The following is a 14568-nucleotide window of genomic DNA, read 5'->3' on the forward strand; positions in this document are numbered from 1 at the left end:
CGGAGGTGCGACTCCCTCTCAACAATCGCAAAGCAACTCCCAGAATTATTCTCAAGACTCTACGATACGACCCCGAAATCGCACTACGGTTGCACTCAAAAGCCGAAGAGTCAAGTACACGTACGGCCAATCTCGATCCATCCTGACCGAGTCTTCCTCGAAGCTCAGTGAGCCCAGCCAGGAAAAGCCCATGACTGTGGAAGAAGAGCTGGATGCGCTTCTTGCTACGCCTGCAGAACCCGCCAACGCCGACCCATTTGCCATGGATGACTCCGATGATGTCGACGGAGACGGAGGGACACGACCTGCTATCAAGAGCGTTCATGAACTACGGAGAGCTGGAGCCAACAATCGCTTTGCCGATGAGATGGAGGATCTGCTTGCTCGGATAGGAACCCCTGGAAGCTCTTCATCTTCATTGAGGAGAGGGGCACTCCTGGAGCTTTCTCAGAAGCTACAAAACAAGGAATTCATCAGTCAATTCCGAGATCACGCAACTCGCGATAAAGTCGCAGCAAACATTGGTCAAGAACAGGATATCATTTGCGGATTCGCCTTGTCAGCCGTTCTCGTTTCGTTTCTCCATTTCAGCCCTGCAGCCCACCTCTTGCAACAGCTTGTTGATGATGGACTGGGACAAATGCTCTCTGTCCTTTTACGGGTGCCTGAAGACATTGATGAACTCGCGTCAGGCAAACTGAGGCTCGCAAAGACGACGAGAGCCTCTCTGAGTGAAGTCAAGACTACGCTCAAGAAAATGAATATTTGGTATGGCCGCCGCCCTGAGAAACTTTCGCCTCAAGTTCTTGCACTTCAACTGCTGAACGTTGTATGCCAACGAATCGATGCGATGCACTCATCAGTAGTTGTCAAGGACGTGGAGAACGATCTTGAGACTGTCCTATCTCATTGTACGAGTACAAACCCTAAAACCGATGCAGCGACTGCTCTTATCATATCAATACTAGAGTCACAGTCAGGCCTGGCGATGAACGATGCCAATGAAGTCACATGGATTGCGCAGCAATCGCATCAAGTGGCGCGTATTCTCGAGAACAACCTCCAGCAATGGCCAGATAAGCCCGGAAACACCGAAGTAGCCATTCTCAAGCTCTCGATCAATATGTCCAACACGACACACGGCGCGGCGGCCTTTAGTGATGTAATCCTGTTGTCGAGTCTTTCGAAGTGCATTCTCTCTGGATTCAAATCGGCCCTGGACGCTATGAGCAACCGACGTCTGAAGGAGGAGACTTATGATGGGCTCCTTCTAGTGCTCGGTATGACGATCAATATACTAGAACACTGCGCTCCCGCGCGTGAGAACATCACCGGGGCGCAACTGGATGGCCTGGTGACAGTGTACTTACAGAACCAGGCCTTGATGCTAGAGGTAAGCTTGCTCGTTGACGATGATAGATCTGAAACTGACAATGATGTTATAGGCCGACTCTGTAGAGAAATCGAAGCTGAGCGTGGCATTTGGCTACCTTTCCGTCTTGCTGGGCTACTTGTCTCTGGAAGATGCAGCCCGGAAACGACTGAAGGAGCAAGCGGGAAGCGAGGGACTCCCAGGTCTGATTGGATCGATCAAGGAATTCATCGGAATGTATAGATCAGTGGACAACAAGGTGACGGAGCTGGAAGGGCTCGTCAACGAATTACAACGACTGCGACGACAATAGTTGATTATATACGCATGGACATGACTTGAGCTAGGGAATGTTTTGGGACAATGTTCTGAGTATGACTCCCTTTTCTTTTTTCTCTACTTTGTATGACGGATGGACTACAGCCACTTCTGGGCATATTTGCTAGCGAGAGAGTGTATAGATGAGAAGAAGAATCGATACCAGGCCACTAGAAGGGCCATATTTGCTGATACTGACTGATACTGATATTGAGATTCGTTCATACTTGAGTGATAATGCATGATCTGAGGCTCTTGTTAGATTATTCCCGGTGTGATTTAGTGCATACTTTGCTTGGCTATGTATCAAGTGAGGAAGGCGAACCAACCTAACACTATTACAGGGGAGAGGCAGCACAGTTACGTATCTTTATCGGACTGTATGATGCAAATGGAAGGGAGGGGGAGGGGCTCCCGTTCTTGGAGGGGGGCTTGCAGTGAGTGCAGTAGGTAGAGTAGAGTTACAGTTCCTGAGGTGCCCATCAGGAATGACCTAAAAAAGATGGGCTCCTTTTTTTTACTGCATTCAAGACCTCTAGCATCTGATCTGAGCTGATTTGATTTGACTGACGTGAGTACGGGCACCTAAAGTTCCAGGCCCTTATTACTTACGGGATACCATATACCCCCCAGTTGAGGTACCGTACTAAAGTTACACATCATACATTCACCATCGTCATCAACGAGACTCTTTTTGCCTCTCGCTCTCTTTTTCTCCATCCTCTTATTTTTTGCCCGCTGTTGGTCTCAGTTGCTGTACGCCCAAACTTTTACTCCTTTCGGGCGCCAACACTCAACTTTAGGTTCAACAACGAAGAAGACGCACGCGCTGTTTCACTTTTGATTCACTGCCACTCAACGTTGTAGCACGATGCCTTCTCCCAAGCAAAGAAAGGTCGCTATTGTCGGCAGCCGCTCAGTCGGTCAGTATTTCTCAATCATTTTATCACATTTTCAAAAGATCGCGGTTTAATTCCGAATGCTCAATTACATTTGCTGACGGTGGACGCATCACAGGCAAGTCGTCTCTAGCCGTGCGGTTCGTCGATGGCCACTTCGTCGACAGTTACTATCCCACGATTGAGAATACCTTCAGCAAGATGATCAAGTACAAGGGCCAAGATTACTCAACCGAGATCGTCGACACAGCGGGCCAGGACGAGTACAGCATCCTCAACTCCAAGCACTTTATCGGAATCCATGGCTACATGCTCGTCTACTCAGTATCATCACTGCCATCGTTCGAGATGGTGCAAGTCATTCGCGAGAAGATCCTCAACCACCTGGTAAGTCCTCCCAGAACCCGAAACAAGCAGCCCATAAGCTGAACCACCAATGTTAGGGCACCGAGTCGGTCCCCATCTGCATCGTCGGCAACAAGAGCGACTTGCGCCCCGAGCAACGACAGGTGACACCCGAAGACGGACAGAAGCTCTCGGAGAAGATACAATGCGGCTGGACCGAGGCGAGCGCACGATACAACGAGAACGTGGGCAAGGCTTTCGAGCTCTTGATCGGACAGATTGAGAAGTCGCAGAACCCGGGCGAGGCTCCGGCCAAGAGCAATTGCATTCTGATGTAAAAAAAAAAAATAATTGCGAATGCTGTTCAAAGAGGCATGATTATCATTTTGCCAGACAATCACGATCGCGATGATGACGATTCAAGTCTTCTCAGACCGCGGGGCGGTCCACAAGTTCTGACCAGGCCAGGCCAGGCCAGGCCAGGCCGTCCCACGATGGGTGGGAGTCAGTCACAGCCTCAGTCTCAGTCGCAGAGGTCACAAGGTGATTCGGGGCTGAGACAACAAGGGCCTTGAATAGGGTGCCCTCTTTTGGTTAAATTCTCCGTTGCTGTCTATTGGAAAGGGTGTGTCAAGTCGTACCATGTCGATGTCTACTAACTGCCCAAGTTTTTGGTGTGTTATTTTCTTCCTCGTTTTGCCTGCCTTAACAACTAGAGTACATGGTTCAAATCAATGGAAGGGTCCAGGTCCAGGTTCAGGTTCAGGTCAGGAGGTTTTTGGGATTGGCTGCTTGGTTGCTTACTATTAGAAAATTTCTGTTGTACTATCTGACTCTGACTGACTGACTTTGCTTGGTGAATGTTCTGATTCATGGCCGCTTGAATGACTGACTGACAGAAGGGATTGAGTGACACTTGCAAGGATCTATCGAGCTGCAACTACCGATACGTACCTTGTCTAAAGCAAGTTTCTAGAACAAATCCAAGGCACCAGATTCTCGGTGTCGTTGATAATTGGTTCCCAACAATTCATGATGCCTTGTTAGTTTGGCTACCTAACTTGCTTTAGTTCTTTGAACCCTCCCTACCTCCATGAGAGCGGTCTGTCTCTTGTATGTACTGAACCGTGCTGTATGTTACTGTGAGATCCATTTGGACGGGAACTTGACTCTATTCGGATGGTCCCGCTATACAAATGCAATAGGGTACCATCCGGACGCTATTGAGAGATCCGCGGTCTTTGTTGTGGTACTGACGTCGCGCCATGTGGTATATGACTGACTGACTTGGCATTGCTGTATATGCATTTGCTGTGTTTGCATTTTGAGTATGTATCCGTAAATACTACTATAGGACTCAAATATAGTGGTTGGTGTTGTCAAGCTACAGTTGAATGGCTGCATTTCTTAGGCTGTGCCCTTCCCGTGATTTGACTTTGAAAACGCTGTGAGACCCTGGAGAAGTGGTACGTGGTACGTGTACCGCCTTCACAGCCTCACTCACGGGCTCACACTGAATCACTCACACTCACACACTCTCTCTCACCGCGTCCAACTCTTTCTTTGTTCTTGACCTTATTCATTCTGTCACAGCCAAAAACATCGCTGCACTTGATAACTCATAGACACATAGAAACTTATTCTCCGTCTCGCATTTGAAACAACTCTCACTTCGTTCCTAAACTCAACCTTTCTCATCTCATCCCTCGTCTTAATTCATGAAATAATCAACCATGTCCAACTCGGATCCTTGCCCCTTCTGCGGCTTCAAGCCGGGCCAAGACGAATATGAACTCATTCTAGTGTGTCTCTCTCACCGATCTTTTCATTCCCACCGCTTGACTTGAGTTTAGCTGAGACTAAGACATTCTTCCCCTGGACTAGCACATAGAGCAGCAACACCCAGACGCTGACGGACCACCACCCACCACCTCCGGAGACACTATTGAGTGTCCAGAAGGTTGCGGTGAGATCCTTCGGCTGGACGAGCTAGCTTATCATCTCGAGCTTCACGAGCTCGAGGCGCAGGACGCCACGCCCACGCCAGAGCCAGCACCAGCACCAGAGCCGGAACAGACTCCCGCTGTGGCCCGGAAGCCGGAGTCTTCATCTAGAGATAGAGACCGGAAGCACAAGAAAGTCAGCCCTATCCAGGCCTGGAAGGACCTCTTTTCCGGGCGTAGCTCTCACGGGAGGGAGAGTAACGGCAGCAGTAGTAGGACACGGCACAAGACCAAGAGAGAGGATGCTGGTATCACCAAGACTACTAGCAGAGGCTCTTCAAGTCGAGATAAAAATGGCGATCGAGCTAAATCCAACGTTCGTCTGGGGGTGAGATTTTACATGATTATTGATACTTATGATGAAGTGACTAACACGAGAGTAGAAGTCCGATCTTGGCAGATTTGCGCATGAGAGAAAGATGCCCCCTTGGCTCGTAGATCTTCTTAAGGATGAAGGTCAGGTTGTCAACGATGGTGAGTACTATCTAGTAACGTTCCCCAGCAGCGGCTAACGGTTTCTTGAGGTGTTCTGCCGGTTTTAAGTCAGCTTCTTGAGCAAAGTCCTTCAACACAGGAAGCCTACCTGTGTCACCCTGCGGTACAACATGTTTCCAAATTGAGACGAGAAGGTGAGTCGACAAATGCTGTGTAGTCTGGGGTCTCTAACGAGTGACAGGCGGTTTCTGTGGCTATCGAAATATCCAGATGCTCACTTCAAACATAATCGCCGCTTCGAGAGAAGGTTCAAATCACTTTGGGCGCACGTTTCCTACCATCTTTCAGATCCAAGACCTCATTGAAAATGCCTGGGACATGGGTATCAATGCCCAAGGAAGAGCAGAGACTGGAGGCATCAAGGGGACGAGAAAATACATCGGTACACCAGAGGTATACAACACCTCTTCTTATATGGAGTGTGATGACTAACAAGAACCAGGCACAGGCTGTGTTTCTCAGCTTGGAGATACCGTAAGTTCACTGTCATGAGAAACTCGACATGCAACTAACAGTAACAGTTGCTCCGTTCAAGCATTTAAGGATCAGGAACGCGGCAAGTCGAAACAACGTCTCTTTGAAGCTATCGAAGGATACTTTCGAGGAGGTATCACAAGCGTCGAAGACCGAATCCATCATACGGACCTGCCACCAATCTATCTACAACACCCAGGTAAGAGAATCTCGAGCCATCAGTATGCTTACTAGGTACTAAATGTCGATAGGCCACTCTTTGACAATCGTTGGCTTCGAGAGGCAAATGGACGGTCAAGCGAATCTATTAGTATTCGATCCCAGTTTTCGTGATTCTACAAAGGTCCGAAACCTCATCGGCAGAACAGTTCGTCAGAAGCCCTCTTCGATCGACAGTTTCTTGCAGCCGTACCGTCGTGGCTCTCACTACTTTCGCAAGTACAACCAGTATGAAGTGCTCTAGTAAGTAATCCCGTTCTTGACTGCATCTAACCTTTATACTTATAAGACTCTAGCCTCACAAAGTACGCTGCTGTATCGTAGTTCACTGCAGTCTACTGCTGGTCCTTGAACCAAGCCTGGAGCTTGGCCAGAGCTCGGCCACGATGGGAGATCTTGTTCTTTTCCGCCTTGTCCATCTCAGCAAAACTATGACAATTAGCAGAAATCATCGCTCAGATTCAGACTTTACATACGTTTGACCTTCATACTCAAAGACGGCATCCCATCCTATTCATCAGTCAGCATGCACTAGTACTATGTATTCTTTTCACAGCACATACCGAAATCGGGAGGTCCACGGGGAGGCACAATCTTGCCCTGTATCACATATCAGCACAGCCACAGTGGACGGACTCGAGAGTTTCTTACTGGGCATCGGCCCTGGAACAGAATGACCTTCTCACCAGGTCCAGCACAGTACCCAAAAGTGCAGACAGCCTCAGCGGACTTATCAGTGTAAGCAGCCAACAGGTTGTTCAAGCCCTGATGACCGATCGAAGTCATAAACCACTTGCTTTAAAGCCATCGCATCAGCATTCATATTTCACAGCGTTTTAGCATCAAATCTCACATGTACGCCCCAGGAAGACCGCTCAGAGCGTTATAGCACAGAGCCGTGTCTTCTACCAGCACGGGGCCTTTCACCTGTATTTTATTGTTAAACAAATTCATCTTCTTTACAGCGTTTGTAGGATATATAAGATAGTTTACATACCAGATCAGCAGCTCTACGGCACTTTGACTCTGTAACCTCCTCAAGTGTACCCTGAACCTCTTCGAGATCGATAGATTTGCTGAGGACCTCGATTTCAGGCTCGAGAATGGCCTTGACCTCGCGCAACTTGTTGGCGTTGCCGGTGATGAAGTTGACCTTGTGTGCAGCCATTTTGACCAAAGCAAAGTAGAAAATTACTGACTGGATGTGATGTGACCTTGAAAGCGAGATAGCAGCTGGAGATAATCGAGCTGAACAATAGGCTCCCCACTATGACTGTGATTGTTTGCCCATCAAAATATGCACTTACTCAGCACGGAACCACCAGTAGAACGATTCATGTCAATTCATAGCCTGCCCTAGGCTTGCATCTGAAAATCTATTTTGACCAACCGAGTCCACGCTTCAAAATATCCCACGCCAAAGACTTTTTATAGTAACCCCCTGTAGCAAATACATCCCTTTTATGTTGCCTCTGAAGTTTGGTTATTCCTTGTCGTTATCCTTCTTCCACTGATCAAGCCAAGCCACTATACGATCAACGTTTGTGTCCATCTCATCGGATGTGTTGCTTGTCAGTTCAATAACAATCTCCTCGTCGAAAGCCTCATGAGCCTCTTGGAGGAGGACTTCCATGATTTCAGAATCAATATTTTCTTGAAGCTTGGACTCGGGGTAGTTTCTGAAATACAGAGTCAGTAAATGGATGTTTCTCTGCTCCAGGCCAGAACGAAATGACAAGAGCTATGTAATGAGCAACATACCTTGTGATAAGACGATCGTAGTGCGTCGATGAGTCAACTCGAAGCACAACAACCAGATCTATCCAGCTCTTGGGGAACAGATCACAGGCGTGCCAGTCAATAATGCATCCACCAGCCTTGACATCGTCCTCAATAGCATCTAGTAACTGTAATGATATCAGCACAAATTCTCATCATCTACTCCAGAACTTGTGTTCATCCCCAAAATCAGTTCTGACCACGTGAGAGTCTCATACCTTGTCCTCATCCACAATAAAGCTGTGAAACTCATCGCTCCAACCCTCATGACATTCCTTGTCCTTCACAACTTGGTTCACTGAAAGGTGGCGCAGTCCAGTTCGCTCCGCGAGAGCCTCACAATGAGTCGTCTTTCCGACGCCGGGCGTGCCCGTAATGATGATATTAGGTAGTTTTCGTGTGGTCATTTTGGCTACTTTGTCGTTTTTATACAAGGTTGCAGAGATTGATGAGTTCTTCAGGTCGGGTAACCTTCAGAATGCTGCTATGCAGAAAAATTCCATGCAACTAAAGAGGCAATAGATTCGATAATTGCATCACCATAAACCAACAGTCACAGATGATAATATCTCCAATGGCACTTGAGTAGTGAATAAATAACCACGATATCGCTTCGTACTCTCATCTCTCGGACTCTCCAATACAGCCGTATCTCATCTTACAAAATAGAGTCGAGTATAAATATCCTTCCTCACCGGCTTGCGGAGAGGTGAAATATGTTCTCGCTCAGTATACATGATGCCGTCCAGATTCAAGGAGAATACCCTTCTTCCCTCAGATCTGTTTTCAGTTACACGCCGCCATTAGAAAATTCGACATCAAACACCCTGAAAATGCGGCTTCTATCCCTTGTGTGCGTTCGAAATGCCTTATCATTATCCCCTACGACTCTGTTTCCACCTCATCAACGCCGGCCAGCTCATGATGTTGTGGCTGCCCGTCTTCGTAATCTTCGCCATCAGTATAGTCGAACTTCTCTTGCTGTGCAATGGCTTGTGCCGACACGATCTCGGCTAGCCTCTTGAGACGAGGAGTCTGGAGCCCTGTGACAGGTTAGCTTACAATGCCTGGTGTAGGTTGTTCGATTTACTTACAAGAAGGAGTATAAGTCTCGAGTGCGGTGATGACTCGAGGCTCGGCAATCTCATAAGGACCACTGTCGTCCATATCGACGGCTTGTAGGAGAAGAACATCGCTCTTCTCTGTCACGCGCGAGGCAACAGCCTTCATGATCTCGCCATTGATAGGCTGCTCGTAATCGGCAACCAAGTATTGGTTGAGCAGCTTCTGGATCTGGTTTGGTGATAGCCTACAATAATTAGTATGCGAGTTAGACCAGATGGACATCACTACTTACATCCAGCAGATGTCCTGAATGATTTCTATGTCATTCAGGGTGGCCTTCTTGAGTTGAAGAAGCTTGGTTGCTTGCTTTAGAGTTGTTAGTGTTGTCTTTGACATCGCGAGTACGTAAAACTTACCATCAGATGCTCTAGCTGGAGCGTACCCTCGGGCATGTCGTGGCTCTTGCACCACTCCTCGATACGGGTGATGTTGTAGTTGATCTGAAGACCGCGCTTCCATGAGAGGAAGTTTCGTCGCATGAGCAGGTCATTGAACGCTGTCACACCCACCAACCGCAGAAGCTCAGTGATGGTCTGTGTAATAATGGAATCCTCCAGGTAGTAGGCCTTCATGGCACGGAAGACGCTGTTCAGCAAGCTGAGCAGGTTGTCCATGCTGTAAGCGGGGGTTGAGTTCGACTGCAGGAGCTTGCCCAGGAATCGGCTGCTTTCGTTGGTAACAAAACCAGGGAGAGACTGGGACTCGATGATGGCGGGAATAATCATCTTATGCAACTTCTTCTTCAACACCTTCATCCAAGTGTGGTAGATGTTAAACTCCAAGCTCTCAAGATCGTGCTTGACGATCTCCAGAAGACGATCGTACTCATAATTGTCCGACTTCTGAGCCTCATACCAGTCCTCGGCGAGGAATACAAACGACAACATCTCGTGGACGTTTGACAGCCAGAAGGCGCCGGGGTTGATGGCCTCGTCGCCGTCGTGCTGCATCACCTCCTGTTGGATGGACTGCATAACGTTGGCCAAGAAACGTTCCGACTCCTTCACAAAGCCGTTGTTCCACATCTCTGATGTAACCAAGTTGATGAGATATGAAGGGAAGAGCACCTCCTTGTCCGAAGGAGGAGGGGTGCTGCTGGGTGAGGGGATCTTGAGGTTTCGGATCAATCCCATTGTTACCTCCTCATTGAGGCCATCCTCGTCCGCAAGAAGCGTCTCAAGTTCCATCTCGATATTATCAACGCCAGGTAGGAAGGTCGAGCCAGAAAGGTTCTGACGATGCGCCGTGCCAGTAACAGCCATGGAAACCGGCCGAGGGTTATAAGTACCGCTAAAGCGATCAAGCTCCCGTGGTTCCGCACCGGCACTCCGACGCTTAGGCTTCTTGGACGAGACGAGGTTGATGAGACCTGAAGGTGCTGCAGCTGCAGGCGTGGTACCGTTGGCAAGCTCTCCGTTGATGGGGGCATTCCTTCGAGCCAGCTCGAGGGCATCCCGCAGAGACTCCAACTCCTGTCTGAGACTCATGTTGTCCTTCTCGTGTTGCGTGCTTGACCTTCTGGCTGTCTCCAACTCTGAATTTGTGGCTCGCAAAGATTCCCTGAGTTCTCTCTCTTCCTCTTGCATCCTCTTGATGTTGGCCGTTGACTCGTCGAAGGCAATCTGGAGCTTCTTCATCTCGTCTTCCATAGCTTGTAGGCGAGCGACCGCAATACCTGCTTGGTTGGCTTCTGTCTGGAGCTCCTTGGTTCGCGCCTCGAGGTCGTTGTGTCGCTTCTTCCACGATTTGATCTGTCCTTCGTAGTTTTCCACTTGCGAAGCCAGACCCTTGTTCTTCTCCTTCATTGAGCCCAAAGACTGTGTCAATTCAACGACCTTGTTTTCGAGCTTGTAAGAAATCTGCTTCAAGTCACGAGCCTCCTCACGAATCTTCTTATAGTCCTTTCGAGCACTTCTTCCGCGCCACAAGCTCTGGATGAGGACAACCTTGTTGCGGTATTGTCTCCAGGCTCGCAATTGCCTTCGTGATCTCCAAGAACGCTGGATCTTGAGGGCAGCATTGCCGAGGCGTTCCTCCATAATGTTCTTTCGTCGAAGATATCCCTTGGCGGCAGACTCGAAGAGAACCATATCTTTCCGGATTTGTTGATAGGCCTTGCGTTGCTTAGATCCCTTCCAGACTCGCTGGATGGTAGTGGCAGCCCTGATAGTGCGAAGCTCCTGGACCTGTTTCCTGGCCTTCCATGACCTGATAGCAGACTGAGTCATAACAATGGCCTCACGCGCGTCAAGATAGCGTCGTCGGTAGTATTTGGCTCTCAAGTTCTTCTGGATCATGATGGCACAGTCGTTGAGTCGAGTTGTGCGGAGATTCTCCAGGAAAGCAAGCATACCAGCTCGGAAGAAAATCTTGGTGAGACCAAGCTGATACTTGTCCATACCCTTGCTGCTACTTGTTCCAAGAGCCTTCTTAAGGATAGCATCGGCCATCTCGCGAATTTCTGAAGTCCACTGATCAGACTTCACAAGCATGTAGTAACGAAGGGCAAACTCCTCATATGTCCAACGAGTAGGGTAACCAGCACAACTAATGCGAACCGTCTCGAGGACACCACAAGCACGAAGCTGGCTAAGAACCATGGGTCCCTCAAACTTCCATGCCTCCTTGGCCTCATTAGGCTTGATGCATCGGATGTAGTGGACATCAGTATTGTTGATAGTGCTCATAAGCTCGATGAGCGAAGATCGGAAAATGCCTCCCAAAGTGGGCTTTCTGTTGACAGCTACGCCGATCTTCCTACCAGCGGCGGGCTTAACGGAGCTGGAGCTTGATGAGGCGGCATCCTTTTCTCGTACAGCTGAGGCAGCGTCAAGAACAGTCTTCAAGAACTCGTTACTTGTGGCACGCAGGACAGCCATGTGCTCGTCAGGGACGGTATCTCGGTTCTTCTCAATGAAGCCCTCGGATTCATAGGTAACGTCAATGGCATAATGGCAAACGGTGAAAGCAGACTTGCCAAAACGAGGCTTCTTGTAGAACTTGTGCTTGTCGGGAGTAAAGTTGTGGTGAAGCTTAGTAACGAACTGCTCATCAGAACCCATGGGGAGACGAGACTCTTCGTCAAGCAGAGACAGAATACCCATACGACCCTCAATCAAGTCGATACAAGGCTGATTATCAGAGAAGTCGATGAAGGTCCAGTCAATCTCTTCCCTGAGGTATTCCTCCTGCTCCAGCTTGAAGACGTGCTGGTTGAATTCCTGCTGGAGCTTTTCGTTGGCATAGTTAATACAGAACTGTTCGAAAGAGTTCTTGGCGAAATGCTCGAAACCATAAATATCCAAAACACCAATAAATGAGACAACTCTGTTCAACACTTCCTCAGCAGCCAAACTATGGTTGATGATATCGACAAGCCAGTCGAACAAGCTTGAGTAGATGAACTTGGCAACGGAATCTCGAACGACAATGGCCTGCGCTTGGCTGAGATTGGAGGTGATCTTCTCGCCACGGGTAACGAGCTGCTTCTTGACGATCCATCGGGCGAACTCCTCGGCCTTGACACCGAGAATGGCACAAGCACGCTCCAAAGACGGTTCGTTGGGGGCCAAAACACTATCGTTGCGCGATGCAGTGATCTTTACGTTTCCGAGGTGCAGAAGACCAGCCAGCAGCTTGAAGATGTCAGCCTGCTGGGCATCTGTGACACCAATTGTTGACAGAGACTTCTTGGTGGCCTCGAACTCGGCCTTGTCGTCCACACCGTCGATTGTTGGGCAGTTTCCTTGGTTCAGGTACTCGAACTCCTCGATAGGTAGCAGGTTAAGCTCCTCGCGCTGTTGCTCTGATGCACCAGCGACAAGCTGGTAGAAAATGTGGTAGTTTCTCTCCTTGAGGGGCTGGAAAACCAATCGAGAACGCTCGAGAAGGTATGTCCTGATCTTGGCACCGATAATATTTGTGTGCTCGTCAAACATAATCTCAATGTACTTTCCGAATCGTGACGAGTTATCGTTTCGGGTGGTCTTGGCGTTACCGAACGCTTCCATGATAGGGTTAGTCGCAAGGATCTGCTCTTCCGTCTCACTCATGGACTCGGCTCCTCGTTTGGAGCGTCCACCGGGGTTGTCGGGCGACTCTCTGGTAGCGAAGTATCGCATGATGTACTTGGCACTGACAGTCTTGCCAGCTCCAGACTCTCCGGAGACAACTACTGTCTGGTTCTTCTTGTCGCGAACCATGTCCCTGAGCCTCAAGTCAGTATGAAGTTGGATTGGCATGTGAAAGTGCATGCTTACATGAAGGCCTCTTCAGCAATAGCGAACAAGTGGGGAGCTTGAGTCGCTCGCTGTCTTCCAGCATAAACCTGTACCATGCCGGGAACGTAAAGCGAATCGACTCGTGCGAAAGGGTTGGTGGCAATGAGGACGATACCACTGTAGGTGTAGATCTCCTTTTGCAAGTATCGTAATCGAATTGCCTGAAGAACTACAGGGTATCAGCACTATTGTCCAAATACCACGGAAAGTAATCTTGTGTTTGACATACCAGCAGGTTCGTTAAGATGGGACAAATTTGTAAGATCGTCGCTGGCTTCGAGCATTGTCGGGTTCATCAGAGGGGGGAGAGACGGGTCGTTACCGCTCTGTAGGGCCTCCGCCGTGACCTCGATATCTTTGGTCTATATGAGACACATCCTGTCAGTTTCGTGATCCCAGACAGAGAGCGACAATGGCATCATTGAACGCATTTAAAGGGAAAACTCACGTCGCCATTCTCAAGCTGGAAGGTCAGCTTGACTTTGGACCCATCAACGGTCTTGTTGATGAGCTCCGAAGCAACCCAGCCCTCAGCAGTGTCTGGCTGCCAGGCTCTTGTGCCAACCTCGTAGGCCGATGCCATGATGGCGATATGACCGGGCGCAAGGCCGGTATGTGAAGCAACAAGAGGTGAATGCGACTATGTCGAAGCGGTATCGGCAGATATTGTGCTAAGGGGCTGAATGGCGGTAGGAAGCAGACATTCGCCAGCAGCTGTTGGTATATGAAGCAACGGGGCCTGCCGGGGAAAGATTGTGGTAGTCAAAATGCCGCTGATGACAAAGGCAACAAGGCGTTATGCGATCTTGGATCGTTGAAAATGTGCGGTCGAACGGTTGTTGGATGCTTTGCGCAAATCGTCCAACTTTTGGGTACACCGGTGCCCCGTAATCCAAAGTACGGTGGGTGAAGGTGGGCGGTAGAAAAGGACCCTGAACTTGAAAAGGGCGGGAGAAACGAGCTTTGTACAACTCTTCCTCTCACTTCCCACACAAGGACACAAAGGACTCGCCGACAAAAAAAGAGGTCGAGCAAGATTAAGTGATCGCACAAGGCAAAAGGAAAATACCTTGAAGAGCAGGTCAAAAGTTATGGATGCGGTCGGTGATGCCAGCACGCGTTTTGCTCCTGATTGAAAGGGCCGGATGGACACTGCAGCCGCACGGGGCACGCACGTTGGAGGTCGAGGAACAGGGGGGGCGGGGCATTCGCTGTTAGACCATCGCAGTACCTAAGGGCCCAGCCATTGGTATTCTTTC

At 49.2% G+C, this 14568-nt stretch overlaps 6 protein-coding genes across 7 annotated transcripts in view; 3 read left to right on the forward strand and 3 right to left on the reverse strand.

Moving 5' to 3' along the window:
- The window catches only part of FVEG_07784 (hypothetical protein), a gene marked incomplete at its 5' end in the record, with an annotated part of 2716 nt that extends 973 nt beyond the window's left edge, over nt 1-1743 (forward strand). The window contains 2 exons of the mRNA XM_018896456.1: nt 6-1393; nt 1446-1743. Coding sequence (XP_018753930.1) covers nt 6-1393; nt 1446-1685 — 1628 coding nt within the window. The 3' untranslated portion in view covers nt 1686-1743. The remainder of the gene's footprint in view (nt 1-5; nt 1394-1445) is intronic.
- A 442-nt stretch (nt 1744-2185) lies between these two features.
- FVEG_07785 (GTP-binding protein rhb1) lies at nt 2186-3767 on the forward strand. Of its 2 annotated transcripts, XM_018896458.1 has the most exons (4): nt 2246-2446; nt 2508-2613; nt 2708-2976; nt 3033-3767. In XM_018896458.1, the coding sequence occupies exons 2-4, from the start codon at nt 2562-2564 to the stop codon at nt 3270-3272; spliced, it is 561 nt and encodes a 186-aa protein (XP_018753932.1). In that variant the 5' UTR covers nt 2246-2446; nt 2508-2561; the 3' UTR covers nt 3273-3767. The 2 variants fall into 2 exon arrangements, with proteins under 2 accessions (XP_018753931.1, XP_018753932.1); XM_018896457.1 differs by having other exon boundaries at nt 2186-2613.
- A 303-nt stretch (nt 3768-4070) lies between these two features.
- Nucleotides 4071-7155, forward strand: FVEG_07786 (hypothetical protein). The gene is made up of 9 exons (XM_018896459.1): nt 4071-4736; nt 4819-5265; nt 5321-5411; nt 5462-5566; nt 5614-5825; nt 5875-5906; nt 5954-6105; nt 6158-6368; nt 6422-7155. The coding sequence occupies exons 1-9, from the start codon at nt 4668-4670 to the stop codon at nt 6447-6449; spliced, it is 1347 nt and encodes a 448-aa protein (XP_018753933.1). The 5' UTR covers nt 4071-4667; the 3' UTR covers nt 6450-7155.
- On the reverse strand, nt 6661-7403 carry FVEG_07787 (Ham1 family protein). The gene is made up of 4 exons (XM_018896460.1): nt 7123-7403; nt 6979-7052; nt 6777-6921; nt 6661-6725 (listed from the first exon to the last, which is right to left on the reverse strand). Exons 1-4 carry the CDS (start codon nt 7291-7293, stop codon nt 6663-6665), a joined length of 453 nt encoding a protein of 150 aa, XP_018753934.1. The 5' UTR covers nt 7294-7403; the 3' UTR covers nt 6661-6662.
- A 205-nt stretch (nt 7404-7608) lies between these two features.
- FVEG_07788 (dTMP kinase) lies at nt 7609-8311 on the reverse strand (the record flags this gene model as incomplete). Its single annotated transcript, XM_018896461.1, has 3 exons — nt 7609-7804; nt 7887-8032; nt 8123-8311. The coding sequence occupies 3 exons, from the start codon at nt 8309-8311 to the stop codon at nt 7609-7611; spliced, it is 531 nt and encodes a 176-aa protein (XP_018753935.1).
- A 160-nt stretch (nt 8312-8471) lies between these two features.
- On the reverse strand, nt 8472-14465 carry FVEG_07789 (hypothetical protein). The gene is made up of 7 exons (XM_018896462.1): nt 13758-14465; nt 13539-13671; nt 13289-13478; nt 9386-13235; nt 9262-9335; nt 8999-9213; nt 8472-8947 (listed from the first exon to the last, which is right to left on the reverse strand). Exons 1-7 carry the CDS (start codon nt 13890-13892, stop codon nt 8787-8789), a joined length of 4758 nt encoding a protein of 1585 aa, XP_018753936.1. The 5' UTR covers nt 13893-14465; the 3' UTR covers nt 8472-8786.
- Nucleotides 14466-14568: the final 103 nt, after the last annotated feature.

Source organism: Fusarium verticillioides, chromosome 3 (assembly GCF_000149555.1).
Source record: "Fusarium verticillioides 7600 chromosome 3, whole genome shotgun sequence".
NCBI classification, from domain to species: Eukaryota; Fungi; Ascomycota; class Sordariomycetes; order Hypocreales; family Nectriaceae; genus Fusarium; species Fusarium verticillioides.